This window comes from Coloeus monedula (genome assembly GCF_965178545.1).
Source record: "Coloeus monedula genome assembly, chromosome: 5".
Taxonomy (NCBI): Eukaryota; Metazoa; Chordata; class Aves; order Passeriformes; family Corvidae; genus Coloeus; species Coloeus monedula.
Window position 1 is genome coordinate 27,462,719 of NC_138785.1, and position 24,598 is coordinate 27,487,316.

Consider the following 24,598-nt stretch of genomic DNA (forward strand, 5'->3'; position numbering starts at 1 on the left):
CAAAGGAAGCACGAAGGCTTGGCACTCAGCCATTACATAGTTTCCAAAAGTACATCAGCACTCACCCGGCTATGAGCAGGAGACACATGAAACTGTCTAGTAGCTGTAAACACTGAATTGACTACAACATCTCTATCTCTACTAGGGTTGTAGGCATGTAGCATTTTAGCTCTGGGTAAACCCAGTAACCTAAAGCAGGGGGAAAATAAAGTTAAATAAATTATTCACTTTATAAACACAGGCAATGCACGAAAGAAGCAACACATATCAGTTTAAAAAATGTTGATCTGCAACAATTATTTAGTTGTAATTAATCTTTGGAAACATGTCAAACACATTTTGTCTTTCCCATAACACTGGGATGTGGGCTACACTTAGCCAAAACTCACTGGAGTAACTAGGAGTCAAAAGAAAAAATAACCCTTACAAAGCACAAGGTTTTGAATAAAAAGATTTAAATAACTGATTGTTTCATCAGCTAAAGCCATAATTCTCTCAAGGCTTTTGCTTTAGTTAGTACATCCTAAACCCCAACAGCTTAGACATTTCTCCAGTACACCCTCTGAAATACTCCTTTAACTCACAAGGGGACTGAGTTTCTTTCTGATTACTGGTAGGTCAAAGGCTGATTATCACTTAAGAACAATTTTTAAAGTTTTCTTAAAAGAGTACTATGAAAAATCTCATTTATTCTACCAGTATGTTTTGCTTGGGACTCTCTGGATTTTGTTTTCAGGATTTAAAGGAAACAAGCTATTCCCCCACTAGAAAGGCAATCTTTCAAAAAACGAACAACCAGCAAGAAGCAATTATTTGACATTCATGCAGAATCACCTGAAATACACACCCAGAATACATTATATCCCCTATTAGCTTTTCCTCCTTCTCAGAATTATGTTGATTTTTACAAAACACTGCAAGGCAAGAAATGCACTTCCAGCTCTGTGCAAATTATTTACTAGTTCTCTATTTTTCAGAGGATGGCATGGTCACAGCTAATGCTTCTTACCCAAATGGAGCCCACTATAGCTGTTCCTCCACACTTCATTATTAACCAAAATAACAATAACATAAGATACTCACTGCATTCCAAAATGCAGAACTGATGGGTGAAAATGTAAGGCCTTCCCATTTGGAGGCATCTTTGCTGAGAAGCTGAAAAGAAGGGAAAAGAAGCCACGATTAATATTTAGTGGGCATGATGCTACAATCTGCAGGGAAGGAAGATACATTACAGGCTCTTAACTCTATATTCTGAGCCTCCCTTCCTTGCACAGGTCTCCCCAGTCATGCTGACACAACTGTTTATGGGGCTGTGCAGTAAACTACAGAGGGAAAACAACTGGAAAGAATCCTGAGGAATGAAAACTATGTCACCATGGAGCAGATCTCCAGTCTCACCAATCCGACATCTATACAAGCACTGGTATGAGCACACCTGAGAGATGCAGAGGTAGAAGAATAAATAGCAGCTTGAGCAAAAGCAGACATCAAAAGAAGTGCCTGTATAGCTGTGGTTTTAATGCAAAAAGCCAACTCATTTCTTCTGTGCAAGAGAGAGTAAGAAATACTATGAAGCACATATCTCATCATCTTTCCTTTGCCCTACAAAAATTCACAATGAAGTTTCCATCAGTTCTAGCACATTTTTAGCTTATTTCAGCATTACTCAATACCCTGTAACATAGAAATTCCAGGATACCCTCACCATTTTCTCAATTAGAACTTGTCCTCTGCAAGTCCCAATGACAGTGGTATAAAAGAAGCCCAGCACCTCTTCATTTTATCTGCATACCTAGTGCTACTCTGTCAAAAGCTTCCCGAGAAGCAGTCTGCATGTTGAATAGCCAGAACCAGTTTCATAACTTTACTGAATGATGCTAATAAGCATCCTAGCAAGGAGGAGTCCAAGAAGGGAAAGATGGACTATGGTCTCATTGGTTATCCAGCTGCTTTGCATAAGTTGTTGTAGTACAATCAATTGGTTCCCAATTTGAAAATGCAGTTCTGTAACATTACACCTTTAGTATCTCTTAGTGTGTACATAATCCTGTTGTTATATTCTAAAGCAACAGACACCATAATTTAGTACCAGTCAGGAAAAATGATGTTTATTATTATGAAAACCCACGACTTTTATGAAAACATAGAGTCACAGAAAAGAGAAAACTCCCTCACTACTATAGCAGGCGGAATATCCAGGTAGCATTCCTGAGGAGCTGCTAGTGATAGTCTCCTTCCAACCACCTTGTCTCTGCAGCAGCCAGATCTTGCTCCATTCCTAGAAACACTGCAGCAATCAGCACCTTCTTCCCCTTCCAAAAATCAGCCTCAGGGACGTACCCAGAAGGTAAGTCTGAGTACTGTTGTAAACACATACAAATTAAAATTACTACTATAGTAAAAGCCACAGACATTTGGGGAAGATACGTTTCTTAAAGGGCCTCAGATCCTTTTACTGTATGCATACACATAAAGAGCAGAATAAAAGTTAAGCCAGTGGTTTATGCTCTACAGTATGACCTTGAACCCCACCACTGCTTAAGTTTCTAGCATCTTACAGGTACTGCTGAAATACCTTTTCTCACCAGAAAAATCTGTGCTGAGAACAGCAAGAAGTTGAGTGCCTCTCTTTGCCAATTCATGATATTGGCAGTAGCTCTCCAAGATTTACTAACCCTCCTTCTGAGGAACTCTAGCAGCATCAGCTCTCTTCCTCTCAACTCTTGCTCTTTGCAGTAGGTACCAAATGCACCGGCTGGGTGCAAATCCAGCTGTGGATGTAGGAGACTGCATTTCATTTGGTCTAGGTGAACAAGGCCATGCTGCAGCACTGGCTCTTAAAAATGCACTGTCTTGCTCTTTACCCAACCCTCTACTTGTCAAAAAATGGGAAAAGCCCTATGAGAATAGCAGCAGGGATATCCCAGGGATGCCATTTATTCCTTCTGGAGAAGGCGGCCTGGACCTTCGGTGGCTGAAGCCAAGACTCAGTTAACAACCTCTGCAGGCTCTGAGCTGGCTCCTGAGCATGGAGATAACTTTGGAGCATGCTCCCTGCACACTGCTTGACCAGAATGGTCCCATGATTACAAGACATCCAACTTCTGCTCTGCACCCCACTAAAGCTGCCAAATTACTTCAAACTCCAGCCTGGCCCCAAAAGCATAACAGCCACATTCCTATGGCACCGTGCCCATCACCCAGCCCACTGTCCAGCTCCAGGGTGTCTGCACCACTTATCAGTGGCCCCAAAGCAGTACCAAAACGTAACCTGAGAGCTGAGTTTCTTCAACAACAGAACTAGTGGAAAGAGAACTACCACTGTTTTTGGTTGGTTTTTTTTTCCCCTCAAGGGAAAAGGTGACAGATTGGAATAATGGCAGTGGGCAAGATAACATTCTGCTCGTGACACTCGAACAACTAGGATGCACTTTGAAGTGCATCACTACTTTGAAAGAGGCCCATCTACATCAGAAGTGTACTTCTCCAGTTACTATCTCTAAAAGGCAGCTGGAAGCTGGCAGAAGCTGGCAGAACACAACTGCACATCCCTGCGTGTGTCAGTGCAAGTTGCTACAGCCACCCTGACCCCTGAGAGCACGGTCGAGACCAAATACGGGGGTCAGGCACCTAAATTTAACCACTCGCTCCCAGTTCGGGTATGAACGCAAAATCCCCCAGTTCTGTAATCTACATATTCTCATAGGATTGGTTGATGTTTTCCCCTCCCTGTTATATGCAGATTATGAATATTCATTTTCCCTAGTTGATTATGCATCAGTTCTAGAAAGTTCTGTTATCTTCAAGACCCCCACTGGCTCCTTCCCTAAGTCCCTCCCATGTGTTGATCCCATTGGTTCCCTCAGCTTTAACCGTGCCTCCTTCCCTTAATCTCATTGGCTGTATCCCTTATCCCCGCCTTTCCGATCCTCACTATAAAATCCCTGGACCCCCTCACATTTTCGGCTCTTCATGCCTGGTCCCTCCCCGATAAACCTTGTCCATGGAATGCATACGAGGACTGCCCTTTCTCCTTGTTTACCTCCGCCCGTGTGCTCTTCCATCCAGCTTCGAGACAGCTCCCACAGGTGAGGAGCTGGCCCTCTATGTGCATTTTGTGAAGCCACCTTGAATCAGCAGGGGTGCAGCCAGACCTCCGGCCTTCTCCTCCTAGCCAGCACGCTGGGTGCCCCCATCACCTGCACCCGCGCTCCAGACACAATTCAGATCTCTCTGAGGGATCTGACACACAAACACCACGGTAATTTATTGAGACATTTAAAATTTGAAGTCATTTTTAAGAAAAAAAAAATTACTTTTTTTCCTCTAAGAACATAATTTCACCCATAGATTCACATCAAATTACGCCAAACACTGCTCTTTTAGCCACAGAGGATGTGTCCAAAAAAGTACGTGGATCCGTTCATGAGAATGCCACAGGCTTGGGGAAGACAAATATCTGCCTAAAAATGTAAATCTTGAAATAACAAATGTGGAGGAACAGGCCTCTTCACAACAGAAAAAGTGTGGTCTCCAGCTTCTCTTTCATTGCTTTTAAAATCTGCTAACATGCCATTAAGCATGCCATCTAACAAAGCTGGACCACAGCCTCCATGGCATTTCTCTTTTTTTTTGTGGCAGACTAGTTGAACAACATCTCCTGAATGACAGATTTTGGTAGAGCAATTCAATTCCAGCATTTCAGAGGACATTTTTAAGCACAAGTGAACCGGAGAGAAACAGGAGAAAGAAACAGATGAGGGAAAGGAAATTCTTGGCAATTACTTTGAACACTCAGTATGCATCAAAAACCTAGTTTAAATGGTGCTGTTACCACTTCCCAGCCCAACAATTTAATGCCCTTCCTCCCATCCATCCACACAATGTATTTAAAACCCTAACACCATGAACCATCCATTTCCAGGAAAAAAAGTGTAAGAAAAATCGAAACACTGAGGAGGTGAGGGAGAGCTCCACATGGTCACCCAGAGCACCAGGAAGACTGGGGACAGGTTCTGGCAGGAAAGGTGACGGTGAGCCCATAAAACCTCCAGCTAATTACCCTCACTTGCAGAAAACACCCAGCAGAAAGACAAATCCTGAGCATGCACACAGCCATCAGGAATGCCTACTGGAGAGAAAGGTGGATGTGGAGCTGAAAAAAGCAGGCTGGAGGGAAGGCTGGTTAAGGAAGAGGGGGACACCAGGGGAGAAGAGCAGGATGGAGGAATGCAGGCACCGTTAATCACTTGCGCAAACAGAGGAACACATAACTGTAAGGCAGCATTTTCAGGGGATTTTGTTGTTTTTTAGAAGGTGCGTGAGCTGTAAAATGTTAAGCTACCATATTCCCTCCACTAAGCCCCAGAGGTGCTTCAACATGGAGAAGTTCCAGCCTTTCACATTGTTTCCTGCTTCAGGAAAGAACATTTTGGTGTCCTGTTGATGTGGGACTAACAAAAGGAGATGCTAATACAGGGATGTTGAGAGCACTGTTAAATATAGCATTGAAATTGTTTTGCCCTTCCTTCTTTCAGTTCTGTTAGTCTGTGATGTATTAAGTAAATACAGGTAGACACCCAGGTCATTATGTACAGTCTCAAACCCTATTATGCAATGTATATTACAAACATTTGTTCAAAATAAGCAAAATCCTTACATTTCCCCCAAGTCCAACAAAACCAGATCTTTTTTCATAGGAGATTTATTCCTACTTCACTGGTTGAAATCACAAGAGAAACATTTCTCCTAAAAATGCAAACAAAAGAGCAGATCTGTTCTGAACAAATTGCTGGAGATTGCACTGGGGGTTTTTGTTTGTTTTGCCTTTTTTTTTTTAAATGAAACTTTAGAACTGAGTAATTCATCTGGTTATACACATAAAACACTCAAACTGCAGAATAAGCTGCATCTGACCAGAAGTGAAGGACATTTCCTGGAAGGAAGGTTATCCCCATGTTGCTCTTTCTTCTATTAGCTCCTTTAAGTCTCCCTTGTACCTTTATTCATTCACTTGAATTGATTACTTCATACTATCTTAGCATACATACTATCTGATGATTCAGATAGCAACATCTGTAGTTGAAAATAATCACAAATGCTACTTGGTTCCCTTTCTTCTTCCTTCCTTTTTTTACGCTTTGTTCACAGCACATGCTGAAAAAGCAAGTCGGGGAAAGGCATTTTATTGTTGGGTCTTTTGCTTTATTGGCTGCAGGATTTTCTTGGAAGCAGCAGGCAAAAAGGATTGGATTCTTAAACATACAATAGGTCTTTTTTGTGTGAATTTGTTTAGGCAGTACTGTTTTATTTTTCACTATATTGATAAAAGTAAAATTTTACTTATGTTGAGCATTTTGGCACTTAGTACCACAGCAGCAATGTTAATGAACCCACAAGATGAGGTTTTGAGATATGAAAGCGTGTATGCATTGTACAGGAAAGCATATTTTTTATGCAAACTGAAGTAGAGAAAAGGAAGTAAGACCCCTCATTTACTGACTAATTTTAGATTCATTCCTCTAGACTACAGCTGATAAAGAAAAAGCAGAATGGAACACATACAGAAACAACCAAACCTAGATAGTTTCAATCATTCTGATTACAGCTGATGCAAAGAAATTATTTTGACAAATGAAAACAGGTAATTAAGAGGTAATTGACATAGAAATATAAAATGCAGATGAATCAAAGTCTTATGCAGAGCTAATACAAAGGTTTGGTTTGTCATATCCCTAGTCCCTCTCTTCTCTCAACTTCCCCTTTACCAAAAGCAGTAAAAGCACCAACTAGTATTGGGAACACTAAAAGTACAGCTCCTGAAAGACACAGAGTAGCTCTGAAAAAGGTAATTAAATTGTTTGGAAATACAAAATTAAAACTATCAAGGCAACTCTGCCAAAACCAGAAATGGGAACTGTTTTAAATTATAATTTTTTTGTAACCTTAATTTCCTTCCTAGAGGCAGAAAGAGTCCTCAGAAACCAGGAAATTGTCCAACTTGCAATAACCCTGCACCACTCATGGGCAAGCTGTATGTGGTGTGTCTCTGTGGGGCTCTGGCACCTGGAGAAGAGCAGTCACACTTGCCACCTCAGCTCCAGAGGCTTACAGGACTTCTCCTGAAGCCCTGTACTGACCTGTGGCAACACATGAACCATTCAGTCTTTCTAGATTTTCTTTTACTTTCTAGAGAATGACCAACAGGTGAAAGAACACAAATGTGAATTTTGAACACTGGAAACCTAGAAGTCGAAAGGCTCCCTTATTTTTAGCACAGCATTTTTTTAGGGAAGAGAGGGAGGACTGACTCACTGCTTCTGAATGCTTGGGATTTGTAACCCATCATTAGGAATTCACTTACATGCTTTTTACCAGAGAGCTGTGCTGCTTCTGGAAGAAATTCTTGACTGTGAGGGTGGTGAAGCACTGCAGCAGGTTGCCCACCAGAAGTGTTCAAGGCCAGGTTGGACAGGCACTCTGAGCAATCCAGTCTAGTGGAAATCTCCCGGCCATGGCAGGGGTATTTGAACTAGACTGAGGTCTCTTCTGACCCATTCTATGATTCTGGAAGAAGGATGGTTGCCTTTATTTCCTCTGAAGTGCACTATGTACATCAAGGACTGAATCCTCGACTGTGGAAAGTAGGAAAAGCCAAAACAGTGTTTCCTATCAACTAACATGTGCATGCATACCTGCTATTTTGCATGTTTTGGCTACAGGAAAATAGGGAAGGGCAGCTAAACCAAAAGAAACCAGTGAAATGCATGAAACAGTCTTTCTAAAAACAAATCCCATAATTTATGGCCAAAGTCATAATTTAAGGAGGAATACAGGTCTATCAACCTTTTCTTTTCTTTGTATTTCTTAAAATACTGAAGCTGGCAAAGCAGCATATAGTTAAGACCTGCCCACAAAAGTTTCAGTGAGCTGGTAACTTATTTACAAAGGCAGTATAATAAAGAGGTAGGTAAGCCTAGCTCAAAGTGTAAAGCACAAACCATTCCATTACTTCCACTTGGTCCCACGTGCACTGCTCTCCTCCAGCAACTTGAGCAGCCTCCTCTGCTCCATTACTCTAGCCCTGGTGCTTCCACAGTCACAAGTCTCCTTCCTCGGCGACCTTCTCTCCTCTCACTGCCTGTGGTCCCTTTTCCTACCAAGTTCTGCAACAGCATTTACACAAACCATCTGCATGATAGTTACCTGAGCCAGCCGTGCTTCAGTTTTATTCATTACAAAACTACAACAAAATTGCAATGATCAAACTTAGAGTATCTCACTCTATAGCACTTAAAGTCACATTTCTCAAGGGGATAGAAATGGAAGGACACAGGTTAAAAAAACCTGGCTTTTCTCTCTACCCTCACACCCAAACAGTCTCCTTGAAAATCATCCAAAGTTAAATGCACACCACAATAAAAAACGAGATTAAGACTCATGAAGAAATCTAGGGGAGATGATGATCAGTGAGGGACAAAGTGCTATAGTGAGCATCCTGGTGAAAAGAAAAGGCTTTCTTCCCCAACTGCGCCTGTGGTTTGCAGTTTAGTAGCAGGAGAAGCACAATAAAGCATGTTTAAGAGCAGAATGGAATTACTCCCTCACATAAAATCAGTCCCCAACTTCTGAAATAACTGAAATCTGTTAAGACATTAATTAAATTAAGTCATTAATTCACAATGACTTGAATTAATTTGAAATTATTTTCCAAAACCTCTTCTTTGAAATCCTTTACTCATCCAAATTTCAAGCAACAACCAACACTCCCTAGAGATGGTCCAAGGGGACAATGTACGTTTTAGGCATCTTGGATAGACAGTAATTATGCTATTTGTTTTGGATGACTGTATGTACAGGCCCCACTAGTTCAAAGTGCACATCAAACATATTTTGGTTTGAAGCACCTCTACTGCTCCCAGCAAATCCCAAATATCCTAGCAGGCAGAACATCTACCTTCATTTTACTTTTGGCTTCATATAATTCAACCATTGCCTTTTCATTCTGCAGTATTTCATGAGGTAAACTCTGATAACTGCTCTCAAATAAAACCCTTAGCATGCCTTTCTCTTTTTTAAGCTTCTTTACAATTTATCTTTTTCAAAGAAGTCAGCAATCTTCCATTAAAATCACAGAAACAACAGAATTTACTCTTTTCTTTTTATAAGTTCTTCCCAAGACAAATTAAATGAGCCAATTGACCAATACAAACACACAGTTTTGGCCTTGGTATTCTTGACGTTTTGTCTTTACCAGGTCCTGGACTTTTGGGTTTTAAGAAAATACTGCATTTCATGTCCCTTTGAAGACTGCTTCTAGCCCATGAGTTTGCAAAATAAAACCAAAAATCACAAAGGCAGCTCATGCTCTTTTTTTTTCCTTTTTAAACCTGAAAATTTTTTAGCCAAATTCACTTTTTTTGCCTAATTTGCTTACTCTGTAGTTGCCAAACCCTCAAAAATCCCAGGAACATTTAAACTGCCTGCATAACACAGGTCTGTTCTTCAAAAACTGCCACTAAGATCACAAATAATTGCTGAGATGTAAATTTCTGCCTACTCAATTAACCAGAATTAAGAAAGGCAGACAAACCTGAAGCACCCTGGCCTATTTAATACATGTACAGAAATGGCTGCTTTTTGAAGAACGCTGAGCAACTCTCACAACTCAAAACCCCTACAACAGAAGCTATGAGTCTCCACACTTCTGAAAGATCAGGCTGTCTAGCCACACTCCTGCCCAGCATCTCTGAACAGAAAATGAAACCTTTTGAAGCGAGATGTGCTGCTCACAGCCTTTTTCAGACACTTTGACAACACGAATCCCAGAGAAAGGGTACACGGAGAAGTACCTAGAGAAAAGGCTTCCACGGTGTCAGCACACTGCCTTCTCTGGCTAAAAACAAAGCACTACTGCAAGCCTTGAGCTGCAATACCATGAAATTTAAATGACTGTTCTCTACCTACAGTTTTCAAAGCCTTTTATTGAAAGCAGTCAAAATTCAGAGCACAGCACCATGAAAGAGGCAGGATAAAAGAACCTCAAGAAAGTCAGAAGATAGGCCACAAACCCACCTCCCTTGTACCTAAGAAGAGCACAATTATTTTTACTTACTAGGTAGCAAAGCCTTTATTTCTGTCCTTGCAATGGCAGAACAACAGCAGAAAATTCTAGTGGGAAGGGCAGTTTTTAAGCACAACCCTGTCCTAACATAATTACAAATTGAACAGAACAAGAGGCAGGCATTTTAGAAGAAACAATTTCAATCACACCTACCTCAACTAAATTAATTCCCACAAAAGTAACAATGAAAATTATCTGCTGTTCCTGCAGCGTGTCTACGGAACCATTGCCAGTAAAGAAGGAAGAGATCCAAGTGAAAACAGACCTCACCTTTTTAACACCCCAATTGCAATTCTGTTTTTAACAGGTAAAACAAAAATTCATTTCATCAAGCACACCCAATTTTACTCAAAAGCTCCCCCCAAGCTGAAGAGCAAAGGGCCAACTTCTGTGAAGTCAGTAGCAACCCTTCCTCCTTCAAGAGTTTCACTTTCACATGCCAGGGAAACTAGTTTTCCTCCAGCTCTGAGAATCTGGCTCCCACCTCAAGAAAAGCAGGACGCCTTGACAGGAAGTACTGTGGGGCTGCAAAGCTCACAGCAATAGGAAGTTACATTCTTGTCAAATTTCATTGCACCCAACCATTTCCTTTTTCTACACCAGGCACAGCCAAAAATTTCTATCTTGACACAAACCATTTTAAGTTACAGCAGTTCAGCAAAATGCATGAAAGAGCTCTGTGGTCACTGATAAGCTTGACCTGCTTAATAATTAAGAGTGATAATCTTCCTACAGTAATTAAGAGTGATAATCTTCCTATGGGAGCTGGCTTTTGCTGTTTCTACATTAATCCAAGCCTTTTAGTTCCTTTTCATAATGAAAGGGTACAGGCCTCTAGGACAGCATGTATTTGCCTGCTGGAGCTCAACAGCCCATAGGAAACCTTTACACTGAATCCATTAAGTACTAAAAAACCCACTGTTCTTTCCTGTGCCTTGCCCCTCCCCGGGAAAAGAAAAAAAAAGAATGCTATCTAAAAAGGAAACTAAAGCAAATACAAGAAAACTCAGACCTAGGACTTTAAAAAGTAGTAACTTCTGCTTTTAATTTATTCCCCCCATCTGGACAGTGCACCTGATACCAGTTTCCCTGAAAAGAAGTTATGGAAAAGTCACTAAGATCACGTCTCAAAGCTACAAAAAATACCCAGTAGTGGAAAACACCAATCTGGACTTCGCATTTTTTTTCTCTTTTGTGAATTTCCACCCAAATTTTTAAAAACAAAGTATAATCATTGAGCATTAACCTTTAAGAATAGTAATTTACCAGTTAGCATTCAATACCGTGCCTTGTTTAAGCCAATATATGAAGACAGTCAATCAAAGGGAGCTCAGTATTGAAAACTGTACAAGTTATCTCCACAGCTTTTTGTTTTGTAGCCTCAAATGCTACAAATGCAAAACAAGCAAACACTCCAATAGACAGTTTTGCTTATTTTACAAACTGATAAGATGCTGGGGAAGTCCCTCAAAAACTTAAAACCATTAACCACTTGCAAAATCCTTTTACCAAATATTTGCTTGAGTAATAGACCAAGACCAGCTTTCTCAGGGCTATGTTTCCATTTTATAAGGAGAAAAATTATTGCCACTATTGATTGCCAAACTTATTAAAAACTTAATTATGTCCTCTAGCAGATGAAACTTCACAGAAGACTTTCTGAAGCATCTCCGAACTACCACAAATTTAAACTACATTAGTTTTCTAAAAAATACATAATTTGTCATGTAACTGAAAAGCATTTTCACAAGCCGTACTATATACGAATGTGAAAATACGATGCAAATAAAATTGTAAGAAGAAGCAAGGCTACACTTTTTTTAAAGGTACTTTAAGTGTGATGCTGCAGGGGGAAGCTGCGGTCACACAGTCATCCTACACACAGCAGAGAAGCAAAGCTGTTCCTCCACACCCCAGGGGCCACCAATCTTCAGCATGAAAGGTTAAAGTTAAGTCACCAGCCAAATACCAACACCAAAAAAGTAGCTTCAACCCCAAACCACCACCACTATCTCACAGGAGCATCACTCTCTTCTCATTTTCCACCCCTCCCAGCTGGGATGTATTACATCCTCTTTAGTCCCCCTCCAAATGTTTTGGTGTCATTTGACAAAGCTTTCTGTTCTGGTGCAGTAATTCATTGAATCTATGCCCTATGTGATGTGTGGTTTTTTGGTTTTTTTTAGACAGGACACAAAATACAGAACCTTATAAAGAACCTTTTAAAAATAGCAATATAGAAATTGCAGACTATTTTTATTGTTCACTGGCATTTTATTAACTGACAGCACTGTACATTTTCATCTTCGTCTCTATGCTTCAGCAGCACAGTCATATAAACCTACTCTCAAACAAAGAGCTTTTCTCTTCTAGCTTCCCATACAAAACTCTGGTTATACTTCAAAGTACATCCCCTCCTGCAGTCAGAAAAAGAAAAGGGAATCCTCCACAGCGTCAGTTCATTTCCACTTTTTCACCTAAAGCCAGTAAAGCCCCGTGGTGACAGGACACCATGCAGACAGCCTGCAAAATTTCCCCGGCTGCCCCTTTTGAAAAGTGCAGCTTGCTGAGCTCTCCTGTCTTGTGTCACTCGTCACTCTGGGCTGTGGTGTGCAAAATGGAAAGACAGCTCCACGACTTGGTGCTATTAATAAAAGCAAGCACACTCACAGTGTATTTGTGACCTACTCCTAAGTACTACTGTGTATTTATAATTCACTAGATTATGTTGTTAAAGGAAACACACACAGATATGAAAAAATTTATACCAGAAAATTCAAACTGGCAAAAATACAAAAAAATTGGCATTACCAGGATTAGTAGCTGCAACACTTATCGCAGAAACCACCAGGTCCTTAAAAAACATCTGGGATCTGTTGAAGCCAATGCACAGCATATGCTCTAAGCCAGTTTCTTCTGATGTACAAAATGCTGCAGTGTTCTGCTATTATACAACTCAGAACCATATGAAACACACCCTGTTCCACAAGTTTATTAACAAAATGTCTACCACCAAAGAAACTCAGGTATGCTGTGGCTCTGAATTCCAGCAAGGGGCACCTACAGTCCACAAGTTAACATTTGCTTCCTTCAGCAGGGTAGCTGGCGAAGAAAGGAAGAAGAAAATTAGCTGACAAAAACAGCAGGAAGTCAGCTTTTGATTATTTTATATCCATTTTAAAAAGTACTTTCAATCAAGTACAATATTAAAACTCCACCTCCCCTAGATTCTTGCTTTTCCTCCTGTATTTCAAAGCTAGGAAGCTAATCAGAGTTCACCAACTTGAAATGTTCACCTGTGAAACCAAAGCAAAAGCATCAGTAACACTATTTTTAGTTTCTTGACAAGCCTCAAACCAGACATCTGCTTCCACTGCAATAAAGGATGCACTTTGCTTCTGCATGCCCCACATGGGGTTTCTCAAGCTGCTCATGAGAGGAAAAGCTCCTCCAGACAGGCCAAAAATCCTTCTGCAGCCCAAAGGTGTACTTAACTGCTCTTGGCCACACATCTCTTGACACTTCCTCCTCTGCAAGAGAGGCAAACTAGTGCCATGGTCCCGCATGGGAACCTGCACAAAGGTCCCACTGAAGCCAGTGGGGCTTCTCATAAGCAGAGGGACTGCTGGGGTGAACTGAGGAGCAGGACTGATGCACAGCATTTTGCCCCTTCTTATGGGAGCATTTGGATACATGGATGGACATGCATCTGAATCAAGACCAAGGCATAAAGCTTGGCAAGTGCATCCAGCCTCTGAAGAGGCTTCTTCTGTCACTCTACAGCAATAATTTACATTAAAAAAGGAGCAACAAGGTTTTGTAAAACAGATCTTCAATCATGTCAGAATGGAAGATGTGGCTTTTGGCAGGAATATGGCAAAAAAGCAGAGGAAATTAAAGAAGCTTAAGATGCTGCCCCAAACCATGGCCAGCAGTAGGTAATGTGGATTTGCAGTTACCATGAAATCACATTTTTGACATCTCATCTTACCTTTCCACAGCTTGCAAGCTTTCAGTGGACAGAGGGAAAATAAAGAAGATGTGAGCGTTCAAAACAAAGTGTCATTGTCACCAACCCAGTACGTGCACCCAGAACGACTTAACCTCCAAGTCAGGCATCATGACAAAGCCACGGATGACATGGGACAACCTGAATTTTTCCAAGTCCCAAACAAGCTTCCTCGGCTTGGGAACAAAAACAAAGGTTCTCATCTTAAAATTTGGAAGCATACACTCCATATGGCTGGGCACTGCCCTGCCCTCCCTGCGCAGCAAACGCTGCAGTAATTGTTCCAGGAACAACAAAACACAGCCCATCGCTTCGATGACCAGAAAGCATGAATAATTGTTTTTATTTACAAGGAGAGAAAAAAAATCCAAGCAAGACTGAAAGCATGGGGACCAGGGCAGGGGTGTGTGTTTGTTTTAAAGCGACTACCCGCATCTGCGGGATCAGCCACATTATCCCAGCAACACTGAGAATGCTCACAAAGGCCAGAAATGTCCCCTTTTCAAAAGGGCAGCTTAAACGCTGCAGAAACTGGGTCAGCGACAGGCCACAGAAATACCTAAGCAGGCAGCAGGCACCTCGCGAGCTGTAGGCAGCAGGCTTGCAGCAAAAGGTTTGAATAAAAGACAGAACACACCAAGACAGAAATCAGACAATAGCTATTGAAGAAAGGCAGTTAATAGCAACAAAGCACGTAAAGCACGGGTCAAGGAGTCGGTCAAGTACAGGCCCTTCAACTCTCTACCCTTCTTCAGTTGCCAGGAATCCAGATTTAGACACAAACCAGAGACATACATGGCACACAGCACCAGCAGGCAGGCACAAAACGGAGCAGACATGTTAAATACACAACACAGTAAGGAACTGCAAAACTTATTCTACAGTATTACAGGGCTGCTCACTTGCCGAGGGCAGCACAGTGCTTCTTGTTCTTCCAGTTTCGTTTGAAAAAAAAAACCCCAAAACAAAACAGGAATTACACAATTTCTGCTTTTATATATATATATATCATCTGCATATATTCATCATCTCTGTGGTTCAGGTCTTTACTGTTTTACATTTATTGACATGTAGACACCTTAATTTTAAAATGCCAACCCACAACTGCAATCGATAGGACAGTGTAATTCAGCATAAAATATATTTATGTAGGCAAAATCTAAGGTGACCTACAAAGTCACTAGTGAGTTCTGACTTGCTGACTGCATAATAGCTGACACCAAATGAGTGTGCAGCAGGACTGCAGCACACATCTGCCAGCCACAGTCAAGACACTTGATTCTGTTTTGCACAGACCCTTAAAATCATTTGACGTGAACAGAGGTGGTGGTTACCCAAGGTGTAAGCAGTTATGAATCAGTCACTCCCTCCTTTCTCTCATTTCACTTCCCTTTTGCTATTATGTATCTTTCCCTTCATTGTTAAGACTGAAATCTGCAGTTGTCCCTTATCAGTTTTTCCAATCACTTTAAATGAGCAAGCTCTCATTTGCTCCCTCCCTACCAGTATTCTTCGTTCACTTTGTGTTTTTGTTGGGGCACTTTTTTTTGCCTATTTTTTTCTGTTCACAATCTTTAGTATTTTTTCACTTGTTACCATACTCTGCCCCGGCCCTCACCTCTTCGGCAATTACACCCCATCCTTCCCTTGCTGCCAAATTCTAGCCCAGACATGTTCAGCACCACATCCAAGCAGTTTCCAGTGCCACGTGCAACTTGCTGGCTGCCCAGCCTCTCTCCCCCCAGCCAGGCAACCATGCATGGATGGTGGCGTCCTGCTTCAGGCAAGTTTTGCCTTGGCCAACACACTGCTCTGAGCTTTGGTAAGAGGCATCAGTCTGAAGAGGAGAGCCCTGTGCATCAAAGCAGATGTGATCTGTAAGCAGCACTCCCAGAAAAAGACATAGTGGTTGCAGACTGCCTTTTTTTTCTGTAGCAGGAAGCCCAGTGAGTCCCGAGGCATAGCCACAGCCTCTGCCCCAGAACACAAACTGAGGCTGGGTGCCTCAAGTCTCTGAACTTACATGAAAACCTGAGCAGAGAGGGCAAGCCAGGCAAGTCAGAAATGCCAGAGGTTTGAAAAGGCTGCCTCAACTTCACCTGCCACCTCGCTCCCTGCACCAACGGGAAGCTGCACACAACATGGGAAGCAGCGGAGGCAGCAGAGGTTGGGGGGATGTGTAAGACCAAAATTGGGCACATACATGTGTATGCACTTTAATGCCATCTCCTGGCCCTTACCCTGGGCTCTGAAATCAGAAACCTGTCATTCCCCCTCCCTCCCAAGGACTGGGAAAAACAGGCTGCTTGCGAGGGCAATTCGAAGCAACTAAATTAAACTCCCTGACCATCCTCTGGTAAAACTGCTTTCTCACTGCACAAGGAGCTGCAGGTGACCAGTCTTCCTTTCAGCATCTAAAGCTCTGTCCTGAAATTGCTCCTCCACCACTGCCCAGGTACCTGGGGAAGGAGCGTCTCCATAGAAAAGACAAGATACTGGCAGTGGGGATGGATCCTGTCTGTCACCATGGGCCAGTTCCAGGTCACGGTGCAGGTGAACTTTGCCTGGCTGCTGTAGTTACAGTTCTTCTGTTGCTCGGAAACCCATTTTTTATGCAACATGACCACTCCCATACCCTCTACATTCACCTTGCCTTCAAGCAACAGATGAACAATGCACAAATGCCATGATGGCATTGTGACTATGTGGGATAGTTACAATCCTGCAAAATAGTCTCACGCCTCGGTAACATTACTGATTTTCCCACTTGGCTGCTACCTTCCTGTGCCCCCCCTCACATGCACAGCCCCTCAGGCTCTGGCTGGGACCAGGGTCTGATGAGCCTAAAGGGGATGAAAAGGGGAACAAAAGGCACTCATTGAAACCTCACAGTGTAGTTTCTTGTGAGACAAACACTGCTGGGCACCCAGACAGACAGTGGGAACTTAAGGAGGGGAAAGCAAATCACCCCTCCTCCTGCCACATCCCACAGTAAAACCCCACTGCCCCTCCACCCAGAGATTTAACATCCAAGACACCAGGGTAACCACTGCACTGGGCAGCACTCATTTACAGTGACAGCATCACTTCTCCAAAATGCTCAGGATTTGTGGCTATTTGAGGTGCAGGAGCTGACCTGCCACAGCATTTTTTCAGCCAGGATCTGGTGCTCCATACCCAGACTGCACCAAAACTGTGACTGTCCAACTCTGTGCATGGTGACAGTCACTTGTCAATAATTTCGTAGAGTTCTAAGGTAAAAAGACAAACCTTTTATATTTCAATTTTGAACCCTTCCAATAATGCTTGTTAGACTGTCCCTACTTTTTAAGTAGAGAGCAAACAACTTCACACAATAATTCTGTATCAACTACTGCAAAGGCAGCTGAGTCTTTCAGGATGACACCTAGTACCTACAACTCTGAAATTTCATGCAATGTACATCTTTATACCCTAAGAAGTAGTCAAGTAATTACTTTAAACTTTAAAATTACAGTTTTTATTTTCTTCCAAATGTAACCAACTTTTTTATTAATGAATCACCATGATTTAGCCTCCAAAAAAATAAAACAATTGCATTGTCAGATAATTCAGTAGAATTCAACTAGTTTTGCATTTTATCATACAACTCTCTCAGAATTCAGCTGTGTTGTGCAATGACAACAGCTAACACTGAAGTCTAAGTGAAGATGATGGCTTTTAAACACATGTCCCCGTAGACCACACCTGTTTATAAAACAGCCAGCCTGGAACAGAGGAGTAATTGACAACTTTTACATACTCCCACCCAGAAAAGCCTTGAGAACACGGTGCACTTTGGCACGCTGACACAAGCAGCGAGGAAGTCCGAGAGCCTAAAAAATCCGGTGCACGTGCGATTTCAATTGCTTGTGTAAACTGCACCTCTCGTCCAAGAGCACTACAGCCACGGAGTTAAAAGGCAGCACAGCATGCAGGAACCTCAAGACTTTGGAAGCCATTCAAAAGATCCTCCTCACAAATAATAAAAAAACAAGCATGCATCTGTTTTTTCTCTCTCCGGTGCTAAACACATCATACTGAGACTGCTGAATCAGTGTCAAAGAAGTCTCCAAAGTCCCGTTTTGTTCCAAGTGTATTCCCAATGGCAGCACAACACACTGCTCCAATAAATGCCAGGAGATGGCATTAAAGTGCATACACATATATGTGCCCAATTTTGGTCTTACACGTGGCTTGCTGAACCTGTTTCTGTCCTCACTGATAAGACATAAATACCTGCAGCTGAAGGACTGCAAAGAGCTGCCTGATGTCACCAACCCCACATGCTTCCCATGGAGGAACTCTTTGGAAATGCTCACCAGGAAAAGAGTACCAGCAGGAAGCAGCATACCAGATATCTTTTCTTTTCAATTTGATTTTGATAATAACCAGAAATCACAGAAACAGTTCAAGCAGCTTCACAAGAAAGGTCAGACCTCAGTGCACCAACAAACTTAAAGAAGTGTTAATACTTAACATTTGGATTCACCACTCAACAATCACTGTCAGCTCTGAAAGAAGTGTACAGGAGTCAACAGCAGCATTCACAGTGACTCAAAACCAGTCCCTAGAGTTCCTAGAAATCTGAGTCTCTGTAAGAATTCCCTTTTGGATCCTCTCCTGGGACCCACAAAAGCTTTGCAATCAAGCCCTCCAGTAATTCAGGAGGGGAAACAGGCTCTAAGAACATGGCAGAATTCAGGGGTCTCAGAGTACAACAAAGAACAGTAAAAAGAGAGAAATTATTAACGTTCTATTAGATCAGATATCAGCATTCACCCAATTAAAAAAAGCTGGGAAATTCTCCTCAGGAGATAAAAATAAATGTGTTACCAACAAGGCAGATAGTCATCTTTTATCTCTATCTACTTTGTAAAGCTGAGACTGCCTATTTAATTCAAAGTTAACTTTTTGTTTTGAAAGGTACCTATGTGCGTAACAACAGAATAATGCTTCACTCTCTCAAAGAAAATAAACAAGACCCAAAGAGAAATATTAAAATAATGAATAGCAATTAAAAAAACTGGAAAGCAATATAAAATTATTTATACATGCAAAAGAGTTAGCAAAAATCTACGCCAAAACAATTTTGGCTTAAGGTCACTTTTTCATATACACATATATATATATAAAATTCAGGCTTCTGAAAGTCTTCCCAAGCATTTTGACATTTTGATGTGTGTCAGATTATCATGCTACTGATATACAAGTGTCTCCAAAGGCCAGACCAGTTTCAAATCTTAGTACTGCAAAAGAAGCAAGTTCTTTCATAATGCAAGCAGAGCTATGTTACTGCTTTTGGCACCATCACATTGGCCAAAAGAACAGTTTTAGGCTTAAAAAAATACTGAGTTGTTTTCTGCATTTCTTGTATTTCCTTATGGAAAATGCTGTTGCAAACAAACATTTTAAACAGAACTTTTTCTTTCTCATAAAATCCAACTCTGAAACACAACAAAACCATGAACCAGAGTGAACAGAGCCCGTACTTTCAATAGCACTGAACAGGATACACCATTTTTATTTCCAAGTCTTTACAGTTCCTTCATGTGTCTCACAAAGTTTTGAAGCTGAAGTTGGCTTTTATCAGGCAGTAATTAAAAGCATTATTTTGCACTTCAAATTTCTTGATTTTGCCATCTGCAGAGTTCTGGTATGCAGGTGGGTCAGATGGTAAACAACTAGCTACAGCTCACTGGGTACTGCAACGGTATCTTGAAGCAGACATGGGAAGATGAGAACTTCAGTAAAAATAAGAACAGAGGCCTACTTCTCACCTTCCTCTCAAAAAATACTACTCCTTTTCCTCATAATTCTGAGCAAAAAAAGATTCTTCACTGTCTTTGAGAAATTCCCATGTTTACATAAAGTCCAGTTGTTCTACAGAAATTAAGGTCTGTTTTGTAGACACACACAAAATACCCTGAGTTATCCTTGTCTAATTGTATTTCCATTGCTATTTCTAAAAGTAAAAATAAAAAAAACCCTCAGCTTTATTTGTACACCACTTTGGGGCCAGGAGGTGGAGAAGAAGATAAGGTGACAACACCGTCAGCTTTGCCCTCTGTCTTCCTTATCTCAGTTGGCAGCCTGGAAATAACATAGAATGGTAGACCCCTGAGACAACAAGCAGATACCTAAATTATCCATACTGATCACATGTTTCTCCCAGGTGATTAGCTTATTTGATGAAAGCAAACTCTTCTACAAATACAAAGCAAATATGTGCAGTGAGTACTCAGAACTCTGCGAAAGAGTTAATACACACTGCCATCACATGCAAGTATAATATTTGATATATATTGTTCCCCTCCCTGAAGTGGACAGGGCCCTTCTGTCCTGATGAAGAAGGGAGTTGATCACTTTGCAATAACCACCAAAAATAAAAAGTCTCTTCCCAAAGCAGATACTGAAGAAAGTGGATAAAGAATGATGTTTAAGACAATGTAACTAAGATGTTTTTTAAAACTCAGGTTTGAATTTATAACCAATACTTAACTACAAGTGGTGTTGGTGTTGTTTTCCTGCTCATCTTTTTACTTACGTTACTACGGCAAATACCCAAACTACTGAAGAAGTTCCTTCGCCTACTTGCCCACAAGCCATGCAGTCAGAGCCACTGTCAGGGCATGAGCACAGCTTTCCTAGAGCATGTTTCCTCATCAAATAAAAATATGTGAGTCATTAAAAGCTAGGTTTGTGTCACCTTTGAGTATCTATGAAGATGAGAGCCGGTTACAGCTGTGCCTATAACTCTCTATTACACTGCATTAGAGAGATTTCAGGACACTTTATGCTTTGCTTATAATAATCAAGCCAGAGTGCTGGGGTTGATCATTCAGAAGCAGACCCTACACAAATTCCTCAAATTGAGCAAACTGTTGTTTAGGCTTTTTTCTATTTTGTCACAATCTGCCAATCTGCAACAGTGGAAAAACTGTGGAGCTAAATTCTTACAGAGTGTCAGTTTTCAGACTGCTGACACTGGTCTATGATTCGAGATGTCTACTGTTTAACAGCATAATGGTAAAATTAAAGTTACTGCAAATTAAGTCCTCTTAAGGGCAATTAAGAAACAGTTATTATGGAGGTGAAAATAATTCATTCATAATAAATGCATAGACCGAAAGCTAGATCCTTTGTGGCCCACTGCCCACAAATCAGAAGGATTAGCCTGAGATTAACAGACATCTGAAATCCATTACTAGTGTATTAAAATGTAAAAGTAGAAGCGTAAGAATAAAGTTCCTATTCTGAACTACTTATATTACAGAAGCAGCAAGTACAGGCTAGGGGGACACAAAGTTTACAAATGGACATGGACAAACACACCATAGCAGCTGTTTACTTTTGCTTTTCTTTGGTTTTTTTCCCCTCTTCCCTAAACACACAAAATATGTCCCAACATCCCCTTTCTCAAAACAAGGCAGGTTAAGTTTAACAAGAAAAATGCCATGTTCCCAAGCAGACTTGCACAGCCCTTGCAGCATGCGACTGGCCTGGCACTAAAATCTGACCTTCCCCATGTGTTTGCTGAATGACTACGCCAACAGGCTGTGCCACAAGATCTGTCTCTGCTCTCACACAGCTCTGCAGCCGGTACTGAACCTAACACAATCGGAAATAAGACACCACATGCCCTTGTCCCACCTGCTCAGATCAGGCTTGTCCTAACTCTAAAGGGCATGCACTCTGGGTGGGCTCTGTCCCAAAGCATCAGCTATGGGGTGTTTAGCAAGAGCCAAAAAAAAAAATAAAATCATGCACAACAAATGACGTACACGTGCGTGCACCGGCTGTCAACTGTCCACACAGTGCTGCCACTGCGTGATTCACCACACCATCCACCCAAAACCCACAAGCTGTCTCCCAGGCTATCCATCATCCCAGTGCAAATGCTTTACACCCCACTCCTACCCCACAGCCACTGACTTGAAGGCATTACTCCTAACACACAACAAGACACTGTCCATCTCAGCCCCACACTTTTGAGGGCCGACCTGCTCATCTATCTCACCGCAGTGAGTGGAACAGCAGATCAGGCTGGGGTCCTCCCCAGCCCCTCCTGCACTGCAGGGATAAGGGAGCAGAGTCAGCCCTGGCAGAGGTACCATCACACAGCCAGCCACCCACCCCCACAGCAGGCCAAAAGGCAGGGGCAGGAAGAGGCAGGTCTGAAGGACTGAGGAAAGAGCAAAACGATGCCACAAGATCCAGACTAGTGCCACACCAACATGGGTGGGGCTCCCTGGGAGCAACGTGACACAAGCAGAACAGAGATGACATCCTCCAGGTGACACAGGACACCCATCCCACACAGCGGGAGGTAGACACCGAGGGAGAACTTCTGTGCACATTTTCAGCTGATGCTGCCAGAGAGCAACAGGGAAACCAACCAGAGAATGATCACAAGTAAATGTTAATCCCGCAGTAAAACAAAGAAGTGCTTCTAGTCCAGAGAACCCGTAGGGCTGCACAAGGCAGGGAACCGCACCAGGCAACAGAGTGCAAGACAGCCTCTTCCTCTTGCAGTACAGAAACTACAACCATTTCAGGCATGGCCCAGACAGAAACTAAAATAAAAAACTAGAGATGCCACAAAACAGTATACAAGAGATCTGCAGAAGATACAGAGAACAGAAAGTGAAGAAATTATTAACAGAAGAAAACAAAGAAAGAACTATATAGGGCACCAAAATGTAAAGCATAGCTTATTTGTATTTTTGAAACAGGTCATTACATGTGAGAAAGTTTCCCCAGTAGCGCATATCCACAAACACAATTTCTTCATACACACTAACCCCTGTGCAAACAATGACCTCACAGTCCCAGCCTGCTATTTTTACCAGTGTAGAAACTGGTGTTTCCATAGAAGCCTGTGTGGCTTTTCAAGGCACCATGAATGCAGAAGTGCCAATGTGCAATTAGCACACCAAAGATTGCCTTTATTTCTCAAAGCCAAGTTGTCATCCACAGATGAGAAAGTCCATTTGAGGCAGCATACGAGCTGACACAGAGCTAAGAGTCTCTGGTCCAACCACAAATATCCTCCAGCTCAAGAGGGCTCACAGAAGCGCGAGAAACATACACATTCCAGCAGGGTTTGTTCAATGCAAACAGACAAGATTTTGATGATGAGTGGGACTGCCACAGCAAATCCAAGAGTAATTAAATGTGGCCACACATCACCTTTAAAATATTTCCATCAAGGTCAAGTAGGACCTACACTGAGGACAGAAGTTTGACAGCTCTTTGCAAGACCGTCTCATCTGCCATTATGTCATGATCACTTTCTAGCCACAGGCTCACCTCCTCAGTTGGGTGTGAAACACTGTACAGCTGGCCTGGGAAACTGCTCTCATTTATGAAATGTCTGAAAACAATTTAGAAATAAAGAAACAAACGATAGCTGAAACATTTGTTAGCACACAGCACCGCCATGCAGTGTCCCAGGAGAAAAAACAAAACACATTTTTTACCCCCTGTATCAGCAGGCAAGCAACATAATTTTGTAAAAGGACCAGTATTTTGGAAGAAGCAATGCACACAAGGGAAGAGCTGTCCCTAGAAGCATCTAACACAAAGTTCAGCAAGGCAAAGTTCATCAGTGAATCAACTGCCACATAAAACACAGATAAACAATTAAAGCAGCAGGAGCTCAGCCTGCCACCCTAGCTGTGTCTGGCAGAAGCCTAAGGAAGAAGAAGAGTAATGCTGATAGTTCCTTCCAAAACAATCTGTTTCTTCATCTACAAGAGAACCTCCAATTTCATTGACCTCTTGCAGCTCTCCCCTGTAAGCTTCTTTTAGTCCAGCTTCACAATATCTTGTGTTCCCAAAAGGTGTTTCCTTAGGGATTTTCACCCAAGTGTAACAGGTGGGTATGTGCATCTCAGTTCCCCTCCTTTACTTCTAAGGATTATGTAAAGTAAGCGTAGTTTCTTTAGGCATCCAGTAAAACTCAAAATTAGTAGTCCCTTGGTGATCTAGTCAAAGTGGGAATGGGTACAACAACCATGACTTATCAATCAAAACCAGAAGTTAGCCAATATTGAAGAAGCTTTTGGTGCTAACCACTAAAAACATACATTCTGTGCATACTGTACAAAATTTCTACCATATGCAAGTCCATTAATGCAACTAAAAAGCTTTTTCCCAAGAAACTCAGTGTTTTTTGGGGTTTTTTTAATACACACATGGATTTCTGCTTCCTTTGTAAATCAAAAATTTTAAAAACCACTAAAAACTTAGTAAAAGCAGCTTTCACTATTGCAAGTTAAGAGCAAGCATGTATTCTAGGAAAAGTCTTCATGTAGTTAGACTTACTTTTGGGGTAAGTTTAATGACAATCTAAATAATCAGTGGTACTCCAGACAAGCTTAGATTGAAAATATTGTTTTAAGATGGTTCTTTTCAGACAGCTTAAGCCTTCACTGATGCTC

At 41.7% G+C, this 24,598-nt stretch overlaps 1 protein-coding gene across 3 annotated transcripts in view; it reads right to left on the reverse strand.

The window, feature by feature from the left end:
• Positions 1 to 24,598, reverse strand: part of TMEM131L (transmembrane 131 like) — an 81,484-nt gene that overhangs the window by 44,705 nt on the left and 12,181 nt on the right. For all 3 annotated transcript variants that reach the window (XR_014226435.1, XM_082282550.1, XM_082282549.1), the window contains exons 4-5: positions 1,084 to 1,155; positions 66 to 189 (exon numbers count right to left, since the gene is read on the reverse strand). Coding sequence is in view for 2 of the 3 variants with exons in the window: in XM_082282550.1 (XP_082138676.1) it covers positions 66 to 189; positions 1,084 to 1,155 (196 nt within the window). In the remaining variant the exon portion in view is untranslated. The remainder of the gene's footprint in view (positions 1 to 65; positions 190 to 1,083; positions 1,156 to 24,598) is intronic.